Source organism: Schistocerca americana, chromosome 4 (genome assembly GCF_021461395.2).
Source record: "Schistocerca americana isolate TAMUIC-IGC-003095 chromosome 4, iqSchAmer2.1, whole genome shotgun sequence".
NCBI lineage: Eukaryota > Metazoa > Arthropoda > Insecta > Orthoptera > Acrididae > Schistocerca > Schistocerca americana.
In genome coordinates, this window is record NC_060122.1 from 44,205,339 (window position 1) to 44,225,688 (window position 20,350).

The following is a 20,350-nucleotide window of genomic DNA, read 5'->3' on the forward strand; positions in this document are numbered from 1 at the left end:
GTTCTTAGCTAATGAAAGAACTTATACATGCATTACTCGGCCAAATGTCTTGAGAAATCCATAGCTGTTAGTAAGTTATGTTACGTAAGTAAAATTGTATAAAGACTCGTTGCACTACTTTTAGGCACTCTTTCTGAAACATGGGTAAAATTGTTTCTATGTGCGTCTTTAGGTAGCTGATCTGGCGAGAGAGTGAAACGGAAGTATAGGGCCAGAGCTTTATGCTCGTGGGTACACACACACACACACACACACACACACACACAGTATCCCAGGAATACTTCAACCAACTTTCGTGGGCGGGGGTTGTTGAATGTGTCTGGAGGAACAAATCTAGAATAGCAACCCGCGCTCAGAAAGATCAGTAGTAGAAGAATGCGGTAGTTTAGACACTAAGTCAGTATTTTCCAAAATCCTAATGTGGAATACAAGAGGCAGGACAAACTCAAATGTCTCCATCCATTAACAAATTAAAAGTTACTTCTATCTCTTCTTTCGTTGCTCCACGAAATTGTACTGGATAGGCATTGCAAAATGTGTATGAAATTCTGTTTAGCAGGAATGAATCAAATTTGGAAGTCCATCTAGTTGGGCACAGTTTCATCAGAGCCTAACACGTCTGGTAGTTCATCAGTTTCTTTTATTTGTCATCTCTGAAACACGTAATCGCTGAAGAACACATACATTCATGGCCCTTTGTCGTAAAACTGTTGCAGTTCCTACATATTCATGACGGAATCATTTCGTAGCAAATTTTGTTGCGTAATGAACAACATGTAAACTCAGTATCTAGGTAAAATGCTTTACTTCCTGATTGCAAACCTGTGTATTTGCCATTCATAGATACAGCATAATTATATTATTGACCACTGTTTTTATCCAGCTGTATTTTCATCTCGTCTAAATAATTTTATTATTTACTTTTCAAAATTTTCAGTATCATAGCCACTTACACCACTGCTTTCCTCATTTCAATCTCATTTCCATTTGAGTTAGTAAAATTTAAGTGCAAATATCTTATAACACAAAGTTGGTCCATTCTAGAAGTAGTAGGGCAAGGAGAGAAAGAGACAACCTTGAGCCCAACCTAGAAGTCATTCCTGGAAATATCACGCAGTTGAGCTTTTCATATTTTACTGATGTCAACATCAGTATTTCCTTATCTCCAGTCACTCGAGGAAGCATCTCACGCTGCTCGTCCCAAGGTCAAGGAGGAGAGGGCCTGTGCACACCTACTGCCACTGTGGAAATTTTGCATTAAGCACCCCCCGTCCCCGCATACACACACACACACACACACACACACACACACACACACGCACACACACACACGTTGAGCACCCCCTGCATTCGTGGGAGCGAGATTCGACTGCTGTTCACATGCATTACTAACTTCCAAAAATTCGTTTAAGGACTGCCTATGCCTGTCCTCACGTTGGTACCTAAGTATCATTCGCTGTGGAATACTGGAACGAGTAAATTGCATACTTCTTAATTCACAAATAAAAACCGACATTTGATCTAAAATATATGTAGTAAATTAGGAATTCTTATTCATTGGAAATGAGATTTTTACCTTAAATACTATCCCACAACGTCTGAAAACATAAATAAGAGCAAGTCCATTTTCACATCTTGCTCCTGTTACTTACCAGATGGTTGCATGAAAAATCGATATTTCTCTGTAAATAATTAAAAATCAGCATTTGCTTCGAAAATGTAAATAAAAAATTAAAAATTCGTATTTGTTGAAAGTGATCTGTAGCTTAAATGCGACTCCACAAACCCAGAAAACGCGAAATAATTGCAAATCCCAATTCCTCCTATCACCAGCAGAATACTGGACTGTAACGTCGAGTCCATAGTTAGATCTTTGTACCACGACAATAGATGGCTCCAGTGTCAATTAAAAAACAGCAGCAGCACGAAAAATGCATAATTTACATTTCTATTAGAGGTTAAAACGCTGTCTGATGTTGCAACATTGCAACACTGCAGTGTAAAAGAAAGTGTGAGTTAATTTCCACATATATACAGACGTTAAATTAGTGACCAAAGTCTGAAATATGCACCCCAAGGCAAAGGTCAACAGTCGTCATTTTAGAAATTAGGCCTGAAAATTCTATGTCGTAAAACTACCCTATCCAGGCCTATAGCTGCAGAAAAATATGTCTACGTTGGCATTCAAATAGAGACACTGGATCTAATTATTCACAACACATCTTCAAAGTATGTATTTCAAAGTGTTTAAATAGTGTGAAGCACCAAGTTAGGAGGGACATCGATGATACGTCGTGTTGTTCAATATAAAAAACATAAACGAAGCTTTCCAGTGGCAATTATTACTATTATTACAAATAGCACAGCACGTAAATAACTGCAGCTTGCAGTCAGAAGGCCCTGTAAAAGCTTTATAGACTGTATTTGACCGATATTAACCCTCTCAATACCAAAGGGTTGGGTGGATACGTTACTTTATGCCTTCCTTTTGGAAATATTGAAATCTAGTCAGGTGTTTTATTTCTTAAAATTTTGTAAAAAAATATTTATTGTCTTTAATAAAGTCTTCCCCCAGATTCTATGAATCTTCCACATTTCTCGTTTAAGTTTAATCGGAAAGTTTAAGTTTAAGTGAGATGTTCATAAAGTCTTCCCCTCTTGATAGTAATGCGACTCCCCACGACGGTCGTCTTACTCCACAAATAATAACATGGTGTGACCTTAGAACGCGGGGAAAGTATGTGTCTCTGGGTTGACAACAACAATGGTCTCATCAATGATTCATTTCCGTTTGGGTCTTTATTGTTTCCTGTTCAAGGGCACTTAGTGCAGTGTTAGATACAACTGTGATTGAAAATGTAGTGACAGTCACTTAGTGACAGAGGAATACCATAGATCCTGGAAGAATCTACAGATTCTCAAGTTGAATTTGATGAAACTGACGACTAGTTAGTGAACCTGAAGAAGTATGTGTTGTGCTGGAGGATATGGACAGTCACAGAGAACCTAAGACTGGGAACCTAAAACTGATGACGAGGCAGCTGCCAGTTAATGACAAGTACATTACAAGCACTGGAAATTTTTTTAGCACCAAACCTCCTCACATTAGAAGACTAGTGCACAAAACATAGTCAGAATGAGAAGGCATAAAGGCGAAGGTAAAGTCGGAACAACAAGAGAATCATTCGAAATTTTTTATCTCCAGAAATTGTCAACATCATAATAAAGCGTACCACTGAAGAGGCACTGAGGCAGAAAATACCCAAGACAGACAGTATTGAACTCATGGCGTATATAGGACTTATTTTTATTATGGGGAAGGAGAATGACAGTATGTCATCTGTTACGGATTAATGGTCCTACACTTCAGGAAGGTTTGTTTATACTGTTACCATGAGCCGAATCACTTTCCAGCAGCTGATAGTAGACAGTCGAGAAGCGATCGCAGGAAACCTGATAACTTTGCTGCAACAGGAGTAATTTTTCATAAAATAAATTAATGACTGCGAAAATATTATTTTGTTGGGATGCACATTGTTACTGATGAAATTTTTTCATTGTTCCACGGCAAGCGTCCCTTCAAGACCTTCATGAAGGGAAAACCTGGTAAATACGGTTTACTTATACGCATGCTCACAGACGCTAAAACCAGATATGTTCTCAGCATGGAGCCTTATGCTGGGAAAAGAAATGATGGTGCAAAACAACAAAATTCCGCTGCAGCTGTGGTCAAACGCCTGGTGGTTCCTCTACATAAATCAGGGTGACATGTCACCACAGACAGATATTACGATTCAATTGATTTGGCCGAAGATCTATGGAGGAATCACAAGCAAACTCTCTTGGGAACATTACAAGCTAATAAGAAGCATATACCTCAAGAACTGAAAGATATCTCATGACGAGAATTACATTCTAGTGAATTTGCTTTCAGTGATACTAGTACTGGAAATATTGCAATTGTTTCTTATATTCTCCATGAAAGATCTTAAAGAAATTTACTGTTTCTATCATCTCAACGTTATGACGCCGCAGTTGGTTCACCTACTGACACTAAGAAGAAAACAATTACAAATTTACATTACATAGACTCATGTGATTGCCGTAAGCTTAGTGACAACAGTGCATCCCAATTTAAGTTATACAATATAGCACTGAAGATGGTCACTCAGTGACAGAAAATCGATTTAGCAATAGTAAAAAATATACGACCAATGCTGTCTCTTTTTTCAAGTATACCTATTTTGAGAGAAATTAAGATCAGTTTTGATTTGCAGAGTTTCACATAAATTCAGAAGCTGCATTTTTCTGATAGGGGCACATTTACATTACGTAACGGTTAACCATTGTGTAAGACAGATTGTTCATGATAAAGCCACCCTGAGTATTCCTGTGAACCATTATTGACATAGATTCTAATTTACAGACGGTCAGGTGTGTTGTAGATTAATCGGAATCTCATACATAAGAAAAGTTATTTGCAAGGATCTATTTGCGTTCAGGAGTAGGGAAGCAATAGACGATTCCATATCAGAGATGGTAACCAGAGTATTAGAACCTTTCTTTCAGATAGTTAGCGAGAGATTCACTGACACACACATACAGAGCAGTTTGCCAATTACGAAACAAAAGCATTTAATCATAGTATGAAGGCTTTCACGACCGGATGAAATATCTTCTGGTAAACCTTGCGGGATGTAAGGTCGTGGTCCATGAAACTCTTCAGCTCCTGACGTTTCGTCCAGTGCTTCGCTGGACATCTTCAGAGGGGTGTTTCTCCTCCGGTGAGTCTTGCCGACTGACGGGTCGGACGTCTGAGAGCGACTTATGTATCGTAGAAGGTGGGCGTGACCAGAGTTACACGTGATATGCAGAGATAACCTTTGTCAGAGATAAAACTTAACTGTCGATCGTAACCTTGTCACGGATAAAACTGTCTAGCAATTCTGTAGTGCTACTGTCCAAATATCACTAAGTTTCATGGTCTCTTCTTTCCGATTAAAATTATCCCTATGTTTATATATTTCAATTGCTTCTCTACAAAGCCGTGGGTAATAGTTCGTCGTCGTAGATAAAATTTTTGTTTCGGAAAACTTCACTTGATGATTTCCTGGCTGAAAAGCGTGTTCTGCTACAGCCGATTTATCTGTTTTTCCTAATCGGCAAAGCATTTAAAACACCAATTGTAGAGAATAGACGGGAGCAGAGAGGGAAAAGGGCCTTGAAACACAGCGAAGTGGGATGTAAAATACGCGAATCTATGCTGTTTACAATTAGACACAACGTGATGTGGAATAGAAAGAACGCAACATACCAGACTTCATTTACTAAAAGTGTTCAATGATTATCATCCGACGAAGCATATAGCTTTGAAGATAAGTTGATAAAATATTGACAACAATGTGGTTCCTTTTATTCCATGTAAGATATTACGGATGTGATTACAGAGAAGTACATTTGAATAGCGATGAAGTGACGACCTCTTGTGTGTACTAAAAAGTGTGCAACGCTCTGAGCAATAGGGTTCCCGTTAAGCCACACTTCATTATTAGGACTATCCCGGCAGCCTCTGAAAATTGGTGACTGTGTTTCACTTCACTCTGAAATGAGAGTCCCATTAAAAGGCTGAGACAGCTAATGGACGACACCGAGTTTCCAAGTACCTGATATACCTGAGTAGGAACCTCAAAGGCCTTCCCAGTAGAAACTAACGGGCCTTCTGTTGAGCTGGTGCCATCTTGGCGACTCTGCAATGCACAGAACAGAAACCAGAACCCATTCACGAAAAGCTGGCGTGTGAGTATGTAGGGAACTTGATGCAGACAGTGACTGGTGCATCGAGTCTTATGAGACTGCCGTGGGAACATCTTGTCTCAATACTGGTCGCCGTGGAGTGATTCTCTGGAGTGGGATCGAAGTGGTTGGCAGCCTGTAACGTCGAATGATAGGGTGGAGCTACCTAATTTCTGCCCTTTATTGTGCTACAGTGGAAACTGAGACCACCATTAACATGGTGACACTATGGGAAATTCAGCGCCATCAAAAACAGGATTAGGGGGGATGAAGAAGAAAACTCTTGAGCACGGTCCTTCGAGGGGATGGAATTGGTTGATTTGAGCGCACTCTATGTGAAGAGGTGACAGCGTTTCGGAGTGGGCACTCTGACTTGCCATTCATGCGACATTTCAACCTGTCTCGTATTCAGTTTCCAGACTGATTGAGCTTTGCATTCATCCAAAGATCTACTGTCATTTTGTGACATCCACAGCCTCCGTTCGTTGTCGGACGGTTCTTCTTTCAGTCCACTTTTCCGATTGTGTTCTTGTTACTTGACCTACAACTGCAAAAATATAGCTTGGATGTCACCCTTGCAGGTAAATTACTGCAGATAAAATTCATCACGTGTACTCTGGGAGACAGCAAACAATCGATTTGCAAGGGACAGCAGCTCTGTGCCAATGTCGAGTGACCGTTTCTCCTGCGGAACGATTACTGAGAAAACATCGCACATGATGCGTATTGAACTGTTCTTAGTGTCGCTTGTAAAGCCGCGGCCGGCTACAGAGAAATGAGAAGATAAAAGCCACCGGCTGTCTGTCAACAGCCACGCGGCACCACGCATCCTCAACTGCAAACTGACAAGTCATGCGGGCCCACCTTCGCCTTCTTCCACCACTGATTTCAGCATGGCAGATAAAATGGTCAACTCCTTGCTGCAAGTCTAATTGCTGAGCAGTGTCTTCTTCGTACTAGGCCTGAGAATTCCGATTATTTGTTGAATCCAAGCACGGAATAAACAATTACTGTTACATGACTTTAATATTTGATAGCCGTATTTACTAGATGAATGCGACAACAGGGGATTACTTCATTGCATTTGTTCCCTTATTCATTCTTTCAGCAAGGCCAGTGGACCAAGGTGCCCATGGAGAGCTTCTATGATGGTTGGAGCGCAGGAGGGAGTGGAGGAAGGCAGTGGGACTGCGGAAGTAAGGAGACGGATTCTGTGTGGGTAAGTCAGCCAGTAGGAGTCTTGCTACCGAAGGTTGGAGTCAAAAACTCGGAGCATTGGATCAGACAGACAGCAAGTTTTAGATTGGCACACAGTCTGCTCCATAGTGGCAGATTCGTCTGTGAGATTGTGTTAGCAATGGTTTATTTAATTAACTTCCTATGTCTATAACGAAGCCTGGATGCTTATAATGAGCTTTTTAAGTTTCTGTTTACTCCATTTCCTTTCCTGCAATTTATGTACACTTGTTTCAACTGTCTATTTACCAGACTGGAAAATTCTGTATGATTGAAAAGTGTATTTACGTAACCACAAAATTAAGAAACACCAGTCCCGCTCGGAGGCTTCGAAACGAAACAACATAATGCATTTGAAACTCACCCCACACCGTATGTTGCTCTTCCTGGCAACCAGATCCTTCCTCAGTCCTTCAAGCAGAGCCTTGACAGCATGCTTGCTGGCGTAGTACATCGAGTACAATGGATCGAATGGCATGATATGACCAGCTATACTGAAAACAAGAAACAGAAACAAACTTGTACTGCCTGTACTATGTGGATAAAGCTTATATACTGAGTAACTTGGCAGGATTTAACCACCAAACATGAATAATTTTGACAATTCGTATTTCATTTACTTAGTAGGTTCCTTGGTTGGTGCTGGGTAGCCTTATACTAACATTTCTGTGGAGATGCAAACTGAGAATGTAATTTTCTGACAGAAAGGCGAAAGTGGGACTTCACGGTACCTGTGATCGACATGGATGCTGCTGGGAAGCCCGTTTCATGGATCTAAAAGGAGAATGCTGATAGTTTACAGCCCAAGACAGTCGCCTCATCGTGAGGCCGGTGGAAAGGACTTCTCTTGATTGACCTGTGGTCGCTACGGAGGCTTAGGCGAGATGACGCAGAAAGCATGAGATTGTAGACATAGAATCTTACAAGTGCCACGAACAGCGTTTTTCAGCATAAGGAATGTACGTGGGATGCCTGCCGTAAATGCGTGTTAACGGCCGAAAGAAGTACTTACGCGAAGTGCCATCCCGCATTTCTGCCAAAAGACACAGAAACGTATTCGGTTAGTTCAATTGCAGATGGAGGAGAGGTCATAATTTGTTCTAGAAACTTCTATTGGGCTGAACATGAGCTGTAAGAAGTTGACTGATAGCTTCTTGATGTGTAGAGTGGAAGGTACTCATTTTGTAGTCGGGGCTGTGATTGGCTGTAAGGAGAATACACACTAACGACGGGAGGTTTACTAACTGGACGCTTCTGCCGGGGGGCGTCTCTTGGTGGTGTCGGTAGGATATATTTGACTACAAAGCGATTTTGAGAGCTCTCTGGTGAGTGTCGGTGAGTGAAAAACTTAGGTGGATACCGTTTCGAGACATGGCTGGCGAGGTGTCAGAGAACTGTCTCAGCATTAGATTCGAATGTGCTGATGTTGCCACTAGGAACTGCATCATTCGTCTCTCTATGAACAGAGGTATGTACCTGTGCTTCTTCGGGGAGACGAAGTCATTACAGACGTTACATTTATGAAATGTCTCTGCTCCTGGCTTATAATGAAGTAGAATTCTTAATTCGTCATTTCACGGAAGTGGCCTCGACCCCAGGAGGTTGCAGACGCCGTTTGACGTCCTCTGTGTAGTCAGAATTTTCAGCTACGCAAAGCACTTTGCCTCTACGACTACTGGCAGCAGTTTACAGATAATCGCTCCAGAATTGTTCTTCACAGAATTCAATTCGGCGATATACGCACCACGGCTCGGCAGATAGGCACTTTTTCAGAATACGAGCGTTCCATTTCTTTGATCTCAGTGCCTTTTACTGCCAGTGCCAGTAAGTGTAGGGGCTTTCTTAACTTAGATGTTAAACAGTGTCAACCACATAAATGTTTCTGTCGAATAAAATCTCAAATTAATATCAATGAGTAGCAGCTAACGTCCTATGCCAATGAATGATCATTTCGCATTGTTTCTTCGAGAGTAGTTTTTATAATAAAAGTATTGTCAGTACCCGGATGATCTACTCTTGCTAGAATTAGACTCCAAACACCGATCTTGATCAAGTCAGAGTGGAGGTTTGTCACAACTTGGGGACTAACCCAGACGGTACTCCCAGTTGGAGACTGTCAGTGGTAAGGTTAATTTAATTCACTTATTAAGCGTGATCATGCCACTACCATCACATCATTTACTGCCATACACATAATCACACGCAATTAGAAGGGGTAGTATTGGCACTGAAGTGACACCACCCTTATGAATACGTCTGTATTTCTCATTGTTTTCTTTCCTTAAAATACATAAACTTCAGTGTGATACTGAAGAAGTTGCAGATTCCTCCCTACCAACCATGGGAGCGAAACAGAGGATTAGGTGTGAGGAGTGTGTTTGATAGATTCGACAGGTGCAGGAACTGATACACCAGATGTGCTGTACATTTAGTTCCTCCGAGGAATTTTTCGTTGATGAGTATTGCTAATGTTAGTATCAACTCTGCAGCATGTTTTTGGTCGTAACAGTGAGCAAGTGACAGTATTTAGCACTACTGGGCAGTGGTTTAGGCACATGATGAGTTAGTACACAGATATAGCAAAATGCCTGCAGCTCTACAGAGAGTAGGTTATGAAGATCTGTAGGTTACAATAATTGTATGCCTTCGTTTCTATAGTTCAAGTGAACACAAAAAAAGCACACTGCACTTCGTCAGGTCTACGCGAAGAAGTTTTAATGTCCCGTCGACATCGGGGTTACTAGGGACAAACACTAGTCCTGTTTAAAATGATCACATTAAGAAATCAATGGTGGCCTTGAAAGAATTTTTCTGGCTTAGGCCTTAAAATGAACAAGGAAACCACAGGAAATTTTCATGGGGATCGCTGGACGGGGGTCAAAAATCCACACCTCCACCTTTTTTATGTACCATACCGTCTCGCGCAATTCTAATTTTCCTGTTTCCTTAGATGCATGAGAATTCTAGATGGTAGCAGAATGCTACATTACTTTCACAGACGCTGTCTTCTAAGGGGAAGCGAAAGTAGATCCGTTGTAACGACTCCTTCATTCGAGAAAACCGTGTATAATGCAAATATGTTTTTCTGACAATCAAACGTCTTATCTACTCTGGTGTCAAAAATCCAAGCAACAAACAGAAATCATGCAAGGTTGCGTTAATTTTGCAGCAGAACAATACAAACAGATGACAGTAAAGTAGAAACAATGTAAAAAATACAGAACGTAAACAACTGCACCATTTTTCCTTCGTTTTTTTTTCCAGCTTAACGCATTTTCACACACATTCCGACGACTGGTTAATGTGACTGTCCCGCTTCCATTCTCTTCACTGCAGAGAGTCTGATAGGCGACTCCTCTGTGCCACACGGCACCGTCTGTGACTGTGTACACCACGACCGCGGTTGTCACACTGCTCGACAAATACTGCCTCGTTTGATGGGTGCTCTGACGTCATCGTTGGCGTTACCGGAATGTCATCGTTCATGCAGATCACGATTGTATGCACGTCTGTTGACATTTGCTATGATTATATCGTGAATTATACAGACAACGGGGGAATAGTGGTTTAATTTTGGACACCAGTGCAGACTGTGGAGATAAGAGTCAGCTTTCATGTTCGTTAATAAACACGCAAAAATACAAAAACTTCTAGCCATTCTCGAAACGTGAGACGTTGATTGGAAATTCGGCAACGAAAACGCCCAACAACAACAAAACATAATCGTAATGGATATTTTGCAACTTGCGCAGTTGTTAAATTTTTCATCGAGTGCAGATAAAACTAAAGTTCAGACGAGGTCGGCTGTCATAGACAGGACATTACCGACTGTCACTCACGCAGACACACACACACACACACACACACACACACACACACACACACACACACATATATATATATATATATATATATATATATATATATATATATATATACCACCGCCCGAGCCACCACCACCACTACCATCACCACCACCACCACCATCACCATCGTCACATCAACACTACCACCAACAGTAACAGCACCAGATTAACAGTAATGATTCACAGTGGTGTCAACAGTTAAGTGAAAACGAAGACCATAAACTCTAAAAATAAAAAAACCAACTGCAAATCTTCAAGTGTTATCTTAAACTGGGTAAACACTACACAGTTTGTAACAAGTGAGGTAGTGTTTGTTCTTTTGGCAGCTATAAATATGAACCAATACCTCGAGAAAAGAGTATTCGGAAAACGGAAATCATTTTATTATTTTTCAACGACAGTACACGATATCATCACCTGTAATTCTACTGTCCGAATTGTAAAGAAAGTAGCTAGTCTTCTAATAATGAAAGGTAAATGAGGTGTAAAGCTAAACCTAACAGGAAAAGTATCACGCACGCTTATAACGCTGCACGAAAATTTGCAAGAGTGTACTTACGAGATGACATTGCTTGTGGTTTTTCAAAGCAATATTCAATTTTTATACCACGAAAAATCATTTCTAGTTATATAGCTGGGTAGATAATCTACATATCCTGAAAAAAGTATATTTAAAGATGTACATTTTTCTGCTCTGGGAATTTGGTGAGCGTAAAAAACCGAAATAGTTATGATAGGTCTCAAAGAAATAAAAAAAAAAAAACAGAGTACAAGTTTACAAAAATCTGCAACCTAACAGCTAGCGTCAAATGAGGCGTAATGCAACAATTTATTTTAAGCTGTGTGGTGCCGGCCGGAGTGGCCGCGCGGTTAAAGGCGCTACAGTCTGGAACCGCACGACCGCTACGGTCGCAGGTTCGAATCCTGCCTCGGGCATGGATGTGTGTGATGTCCTTAGGTTAGTTAGGTTTAAGTAGTTCTAAGTTCTAGGGGACTTATGACCACAGCAGTTGAGTCCCATAGTGCTCAGAGCCATTTGAACCACTTAAGCTGTGTGGTAATACGAAGTTGGTTTACTAAGTGTAGTGAAAAATCAAGGGAAAAAGTTGCTCGATAAACAACTCACCTTACTTCTGGACGTTGTCTCCCATGAGGGAAACACACGTGGTCCAGCGATCTTCCAGCATTTTCATCCCATCAATAGAAATAGGTTCTGTCATACTCTTCGAAATACTCGTTGACTGCGGCTGTAACGTTTTCATTTGTTGAAAATTCCTCGCCAGCAAACTAAAATTTCTGGTTAGGGTACCGAAAAAAGTAACTTGGAGCTGAGCTTCGTGTGCAAAGCGAATGAGGAAGCAGTTCAAAGCCCAGTTACACCATTATCACTGATGTGTGGGATGGAGAATTATACTGGTGAAAGAGCACTTTTTTGTGTGCCAGCCTAGGTTTTCCTTCAGCCAACACAGTGTAAAATGATCCAGCAATGAAGCATAATAAGGTTCAGGTTCGGTTCTACATTTTCCCAGCTAATCAATGAGGAATATTCCTTGAGACTCGCAATAAACAGCACGGCACTGGAGAATTCTGAACCAATCTCATTGTACATTGGTACATACATTTGCTACATGATGAAGAGGAGTACTGTAATCCAAGAACTGTCAAGAAACTTATTACCTCCTCCCTAAGGTATCTCATGAAATGATCTTCATGTCAGAGCTATCGCAGGCGTCAGTGCAGAATTCGAGCATAGGGCGTTTTTGAGGTACCCGAGACAATGTTTCTCACACGATAGCTGATGTTGACGTTTATTGGAAGCTAAGAAGCCCAATAAAGCATCTTCCCTGACAGTCACATGCTGAATGGCTGTATTTTTAAGAATACCTCTATACAGACTCACAAGACGAAAAAGTATCACTATAGACGCTTTGAGGTCTACCTGCATATGTGGATGACGAAGCCGTCGTCGACTCCCCTGTCCAGCATGCTCTGGACGGCCTCCCTCGTGCAGACGGACAGCCCCAGGACGTTGACGTCCAGTGTGTGCTGCCACTCGGCTGTCTGTCCAGCTGGGAACACAGCATGCCACCATCATCAGTCAGCAATAAAGCGAAGGACGAGGCCTGCAGTGAAATCGTGTGTACCGTCACATCATTCGAAAAAAAAAAAAAGCATCATTCGAATTGCTTACGCTATTAAAGTTACTGACCCTGTATACAATGAAGCTACTCAGAACAATTTTATGTGTAGTGACAGGGCATCGTCGTTTAAGCCGATTCCGTAATCCTCGTAACAAGAAGTCGAGTGCATACTGTTGTATCTACGTCTTCACAGCCACTTTATGTCACAAGTACTATCAATTTGAGACTGTTAAGACTGTCTTCCACAGGGTCCAACCTGTAAAAGTCGGAGGGTGTCACTTCTGAACTGTGCAATGGGTAAGGGATGTTGGTCCAGTGTAAGAAGGTGCCAGATTAGCTGCCAAAGATTCGTGCGGTTTGGCATTACTATTGTGAATTTGGTTCGCTTTCTTATTCTTGTGTAATGTCTTCCGGGTAATGACGCCTTTATGCATGCGAAAGGTGAACGAGTCTCTCGCTATTTATGAACAGCGGCATTACAGAAAAATCAAGAACCGCGTCCTTATTATTCCAAAAATAGAAATAATGAATTTTTTTGCTGCTGGTTGCCTCTTACATTTGTTTAGCATTCGGAAGAAGATACGTCGCTTGTACCTCGACCTTTATTATTCTGGATTATATACAGTGTGGTCGGAAACAATCTGAAAAGCTTTTGAGGCTGTTGGAGAGTAGGCTGAGTTGAGAAATAGTTGTTAAGAAAAGAACTCGATACGTTGCTCCGTTTCCGAAATAGTAAGCACTGAATGTGCTTGAGTGCGCAAATTCAAGCGGCCCCCCAGATTCAATTAGTATCAGTTGTTATAACATGGATGCCAACTTTCGAGACTGTTCAGCCTTCGGCTCTGTTTCGATCCTTACTACCGTCCCATGATTATTTATTCTGGCGATCTCTTGCTCGGTATTCGGGCAACAAACGAACATGTTTGGCGACACTGTCTCTGGCGGTCCTCTTGAATTTGCGCGCTCAAGTTGCAACGGCCTGACTTCCATTGCCTTTTATTCGGACACGGCGCAAAGTACTGAATTATTTCTCAGCGCAACTTACCCTGCAACAGCATTAAGTGCTATTCAGACTGTTTCTGGCAACTCTGTACATTCACGTTTCATCACCGGCCAGTAGACGGGATGCAACGATATCTTTGTTGGCTTCCAATACTTGCAAACTTCTCTTTATCAGTCGCAATCCAATAGATTCACACATTCTGATAGTACAAATTTTCTTCCATTCTGCGTAATGCTTTTGGAACGCAAACAATGTTCTTTGAAAGCTCTCAGTTTTTTAAACAATTCTCTGCATAAATAGACTTTCGCCTCGCTGAGGATTTGTGTCCATGATTTTAGTTTAAAGTGTCCCACTTTTGACACCTTGAAACAGTACGTAACACTGTAATTCCTTTACTAACAAAAAATTTATTTCATTATATTTCATGAATCTCATATTTTATTTTTCAATTTCAGTATTGCTTAAATGTTTTGAAGGAATCATCATAAATCATTTGTAACTGATGTTTTATCAGAAAGGTGCCTCAAAACCAACATGCATTAAATTTATGAATTTAAACTACAAAGAACACAGGTAAAACAAAACAAGTCGCCTGTAGTGAGAAGTTCGTAAAATAAATCAATCGTACTGTGCAGATGGAATCTGTTGCCTAATTGAAAAACGACTCAACTTAAACAAAAATCATTGAAACGAGTTCTGTAGGTTAGAAATATCTATAATACCAAAGATATGCGTAACTTTGTGTTACAAAATCAAAGTGGTTGTGCCAAACTTACACTAATGATGCGGCAGGGAATCATTCCATCGTGTAACACTGGTTAAAAATGGATAAAGGTAAGAGGGTAGATGGACAAGCGTTAGCTCGCCCTCTCGGATAAATCCAACGAGTAAAACGATGTTAACCTGGTATGTAGTCTCTCTCTCTCTCTCTCTCTCACTCACTCACTCACTCACTCACTCTCTCTATTTGTTTAGTCGATTCCCACTAACCATGACCCCATAAACTAAGGCACGCTAATTTCTTCTGTGCTGCATTTTCTCCTGCAGGCGTTCCAGTTTCGAATCCATTACTGCGATGACCCCGTCGATCCATCTCATCCTTGGCCGCCCATTTCTTCTGCCTCCGATCTTGCCCAGTATTACCGCCTTTTCCATCGAATGGTGTCTTCTAGTAATGACCCCAAAGTAGGACTGTTTTTTTTTTTTTTTTGTTTGTTTGTTTGTTTGTTTGAGAATTATACCGTCGAAGCAACAGTCTGGTATTATCTTCTGTATTCGTACTCTTTGCAGTCCATGAAACTCTTAAGAATTTTCTTCCAATGCCACAATTCAGAGGTATATATTCCACGCCGTCCAGCCTTCTTGCGACTCAGGTCTTACGTCCGTATATCACAATTTACTATAAGGTTTTTTGTTTTAAAGTTACGTCTCTACTCCTTAAAACACTGTCGACGCTGTACCTCCCCCATCCTCAAAGCAACAACGGTTTCTTGTTTTGGTGGCTGCATTCACCAACACAGAAAATACCTCCGTTTTTTCTCCTCCTGTATGCCATGCAGTGATATATGCAGTTGCACAATTTTCGTTTCCTTGACGTTCTCCCTCGGACCAGCAGGATGTTTAACTCTCTTTCACCTTCTGCAACCAGTATGGTGTCATCTACATATGTAAGATTACTTATATCAATCTCAGCTAATTGAATTCCAGTTTATTCTTCATCATGCCCAGCATTCCTCACAGTGTCCACTGTTGAGCCAACTGACTTTCATCCTTTCCTGTCGCAAGGTTGAACTCCCCTTGGTAGCGTTGCAGGCATGTGTCATTGTAGGGGGGGGGGGGGGGAGAGGGTGTAGAGGTGGAGCAGGGAACAATGGAAGAGAATCATTCTACGGTTGGGGGGGGGGGGGGTTACCAACGAAGATGGGACCAAGATTTATACTGACCCACTCCTGACGAAGGTGCGTCTTAACAAGATAACATTAAAGGCCGGCAGTATGAATAAGCACCATCCACCCTGTACACAAGCAATTGACCAAAATAACTAAAATCTTACATGACATTTTAATTATTCTTCAAAAAAAGTGTTCAGATGTGTATGAAATCTTATGGGACTTAACTGCTAATGTCATCAGTCCCTAAGCTTGTACACTACATGTTGTTGTTGTTGTTGTTGTCTTTAGTCCTGAGACTGGTTTGATGCAGCTCTCCACGCTACTCTATCTTGTGCAAACTTCTTCATCTCCCAGTACTTACTCCAACCTAAATCCTTCTGAATCTACTTGGTGTATTCATCTCTTGGTCTCCCTCTACGATTTTTACCCTCCACGCTGACCTCCAACGTTAAATTTGTGATCCCTTGATGCCTCAGTACATGTCCTACCAACCAGACCCTTCTTATAATCAAGTTGTGCCACGAACTCCACCCCAATTCTATTCAATACCTCCTCATTAGTAATGTGATCTATCCATCTAATCTACAGCATTCTTCTGTAGCAACACATTTCGAAAGTAGCTATTCTCTTCTTGTCCAAACTATTTATCGTCCATGTTTCACTTCCATGCAAGGCTACACTCCATACAAATACTTTCAGAAACGACTTCCTGACACTTAAATTTATACTCGCTGTTAACAAATTTCTCTCCTTCAGAAACGCTTTCCTTGCCATTGCCAATCTACATTTTATATCCTCCCTACTTCGACCATCATCAGTTATATTGCTCCCCAAATAGCAAAAATCCTTTAATACTTTAAGTGTCTCATTTCCTAATCTAATTCCCTCAGCATCATCCGACTTAATTCGACTACATTCCATTATCCTCGTTTTGCTTTTGTTGATGTTCATCTTATATCTTCCTTTCAAGACGCTGTCCATTTCGTTCAGCTGCTATTCCGAGTCTTTTGCGGTCTCTGACAGAAATACAATGTCATCAGCGAACCTCAAAGTTTTTATTTCTTCTTCATGGATTTTAATACCTACTCCGAATTTTTCTTTTGTTTCCTTTACTGCTTGCTCAATACACAGATTGAATAACATCAGGGAGAGGCTGCACCCCTGTGCCACTCCTTTCCCAACAGCTTCTTCGCTTTCATGGCCCTCGACTCTTATAACTGCCATCTGGTTTCTGTACAAATTGTAAATAGCCTTTCGCTCCCTGTATTTTACCCCTGCCACCTTCAGAATTTGAAAGGGAATACTCCAGTCAACATTGTCAAAAGCCCTCTCTAAGTCTGCAAATGCTAGAAACGTAGGTTTGCCTCTCGTTAATTTATTTTCTAAGATAAGTCGTAGCGTCAGTATTCCCTCACGTGTTCCAACATTTCTACGGAATCCGAACTGATCTTCCCCGAGGTCGGCTTCTACCAGTTTTTCCATTCGTCTGTAAAGAATTCGCGTTAGTATTTTGCAGCTGTGACTTATTAAACTGATAGTTCGGTAATTTTCTCATCTGTCAACACCTGCCTTCTTTGGGATTGGAATTATTATATTCTTCTTGAGGTCTGAGGGTATTTCGCCTGTCTCATACGTCTTGCTCACCAGATGGTAGAGTTTTGTCAGGACTGGCTCTCGCAAGGCCGTCAGTAGTTCTAATGGAATGTTGTCTAATCCCGGGGCCTTATTTCTACTCAGGTGTTTCAGTGCTCTGTCAAATTCTTCACGCAGTATCGTATCTCCCATTTCATCTTCATCTACATCTTCTTCCATTTCCATAATATTGTCCTCAAGTACATCACCTTTGTATAGACCTTATATATACTCCTACCACATCTCTGCTTTCCCTTCTTTGCTTAGAACTGGGTTTCCATCTGAGTTCTTGATATTCATACAAGTAGTTCTCTTTTCTCCAAAGGTCTCTTTAATTTTCCTGTAGGCAGTATATATCTTACCCCCAGTGAGATAAGCCTCTACAGCCTTACATTTGTCCTCTAGCCATCCGTGCTTAGCCATTTTGCACTTCGTGTCGATCTCATTTTTGAGACGTTTGTATTCCTTCTTGCGTGGTTCATTTACTGCATTTTTATATTTTCTCTTCATCAATTAAATTCAATATGTCTTCTGTTACCCAAGGATTTCTACTAGCCCTCGTCTTTTTACCTACTTGATCCTCTTCTGCCTTCACTATTTCATCCCTCAGAGCTACCCATTCTTCGTCTACTGTATTTCTTTCCCCCATTCGTGACAATCGTTCCCTTATGCTCTCCCTGAAACTCTGTACAACCTGTGGTTTAGTCAGTTTATCCAGGTCCCATCTCCTTAAATTCCCACCTTTTTGCAGTTTCTTCAGTTTTAATCTACAGTTCATAACCAACAGATTGTGGTCAGAGTCCACATCTGCCCCTGGTAATGTCTTACAGTTTAAAACCTGGTTCCTAAATCTCTGTCTTACCGTTATATAATCTATATGATACCTTCTAGTATCTCCAGGATTCTTCCATGTGCACAACTTTCTTTTATGATTCTTGGACCAAGTGTTAGTATGATTAAGTTATGCTCTGTGCAACATTCTACCAGACGGCTTCCTCTTTCATTTCTTACCCCCAATCCATACTCACCTACTATGTTTCCTTCTCTCCCTTTTCCTACTCTCGAATTACAATCACCCATGACTATTAAATTTTTCGTCTCCCTTCACTACCTGAATAATTTGTTTTATCTCATCACACATTTCATCAATTTCTTCTTCATCTGCAGAGCTAGTTGGCATATAAACTTGTACTACTGTAGTAGGCGTGGGCTTCGTGTCTATCTTGGCCACAATAATGCGTTCACTATGCTGTTTGTAGTAGCTTACCCGCAATCCTATTTTTTTATTCAGTATTAAACCTACCCCTATTTGATTTTGTGTTTATAACCGTGTAGTCACCTGACCAGAAGTCTTGTTCCTCCTGCCACCGAACTTCACTAATTTCCACTATATCTGACTTTAACCTATCCATTTCCCTTGTTAAATTTTCTAACCTACCTGCCCGATTAAGGGATCTGACATTCCACGCTCCGATCCGTAGAACGCCAGTTTTCTTTCTCCTGATAACGACGTCCTCTTGAGTAGTCCCCGCCCGGAGATCCGAATGGGGGACTATTCTACCTCCTGAATATTTTACCCAAGAGGACGCCATCATCATTTAACCATACAGTAAAGCTGCGTGCCCTACACGCTGCGTAACCTAAATTATCCCAAGTACAAACCCACACACCCATGCCCGAGGGAGGACTCGAACCTCCGCCGGGAACAGCCGCACAGTCTATGACTCCAGCGCCTGAGGCCGCCCGGGATTAACCGAAGCTGAATGTATAAAACATTTGATGAGCCCAGGAAGATCATAAACGCTTATGCAAACGTTTGTGGAGGATGCAGTGTCTGTCGAACGTTCGCCAAAAGAAGTCCATTCGTAAACGGTCGGCGGAATTGGGAGTTCTAAACTCTACATTACAAAATCATATCAGGAATGATTATAAGCTAAAGGCATTTAAACCTTCGTTTGCAAACGAACTGCATGGTAACAACATCCGAATAGTCATTAGGCTTGTGTGGGTGAATTCTTGATGTCTTAGCAACTCTTCCTTCAAGTGACAGATTGTTTTTCTTTGACAAGTGTGCAATATGTCGCAGTGCAAGAGACAGAAAGGTTTCTGGAGTAAAGAAAACCCATATTTTTATGACGAACTAGAACACAACCCAACACATGTCCTGACGTTGGCTGCAATGTCTGCAACCCACTTGGTAGCTCTATATTTCTTCACCTCTTCTGTGAACCACACTGCTTATGTCACCATGCAACGCGATTGGTTTATTCCGCATCTGCAAGATCGGGAACTGCTCGGGCGTATGTGGTTTCAGCAGGATAGGGCACCAGTCCATTCTGTTATCGCTGTTAGAGAATGCTTCAATGAGATATTTTATTATAAACGGACTGGATGTTGTTCTGTCCACTCGCTTGTACCTTTGGAGTGGCCGCTTCGAAGTTGTGATCTGTCATCCTGTGAGCAATGCATTTTAAGGGGTTCATAAAATGGAAAGTTTCTGTCACACGTTGCGAGACAGATGTACTTAAGAATTTTGTTCGGCGAACGTTTACTGCCTTCATGCCAGAAATTTGGAGGAGAATTTCGCATCTTACATGTAAGAGAATCACACTGTGTTGTGAAAACGGTGGCGTACCCAGACACTCCGGAATAAATAATTAAGAACAGTCACACAACCTCAAAGATGTCCTCTGTCATGTTGCCATATGAACACAGTGTCAACATCTAAGTATATACGGACACACCATAGGGGGTAATGCGACTTTGTGATCACTCGTTGGTCTTCTG

General features: G+C 41.3%; 1 protein-coding gene across 1 annotated transcript in view; it reads right to left on the bottom strand.

Moving 5' to 3' along the window:
* Window positions 1-3,366: 3,366 nt before the first annotated feature.
* Window positions 3,367-20,350, bottom strand: part of LOC124612577 (dehydrogenase/reductase SDR family member 11-like) — a 43,313-nt gene continuing 26,329 nt past the window's right edge. Inside the window, exons 4-7 of the mRNA XM_047140861.1 lie at window positions 12,835-12,964; window positions 7,394-7,523; window positions 5,673-5,747; window positions 3,367-3,465 (exon numbers count right to left, since the gene is read on the bottom strand). Of these exons, the coding sequence (XP_046996817.1) occupies window positions 3,367-3,465; window positions 5,673-5,747; window positions 7,394-7,523; window positions 12,835-12,964 (434 nt within the window). The remainder of the gene's footprint in view (window positions 3,466-5,672; window positions 5,748-7,393; window positions 7,524-12,834; window positions 12,965-20,350) is intronic.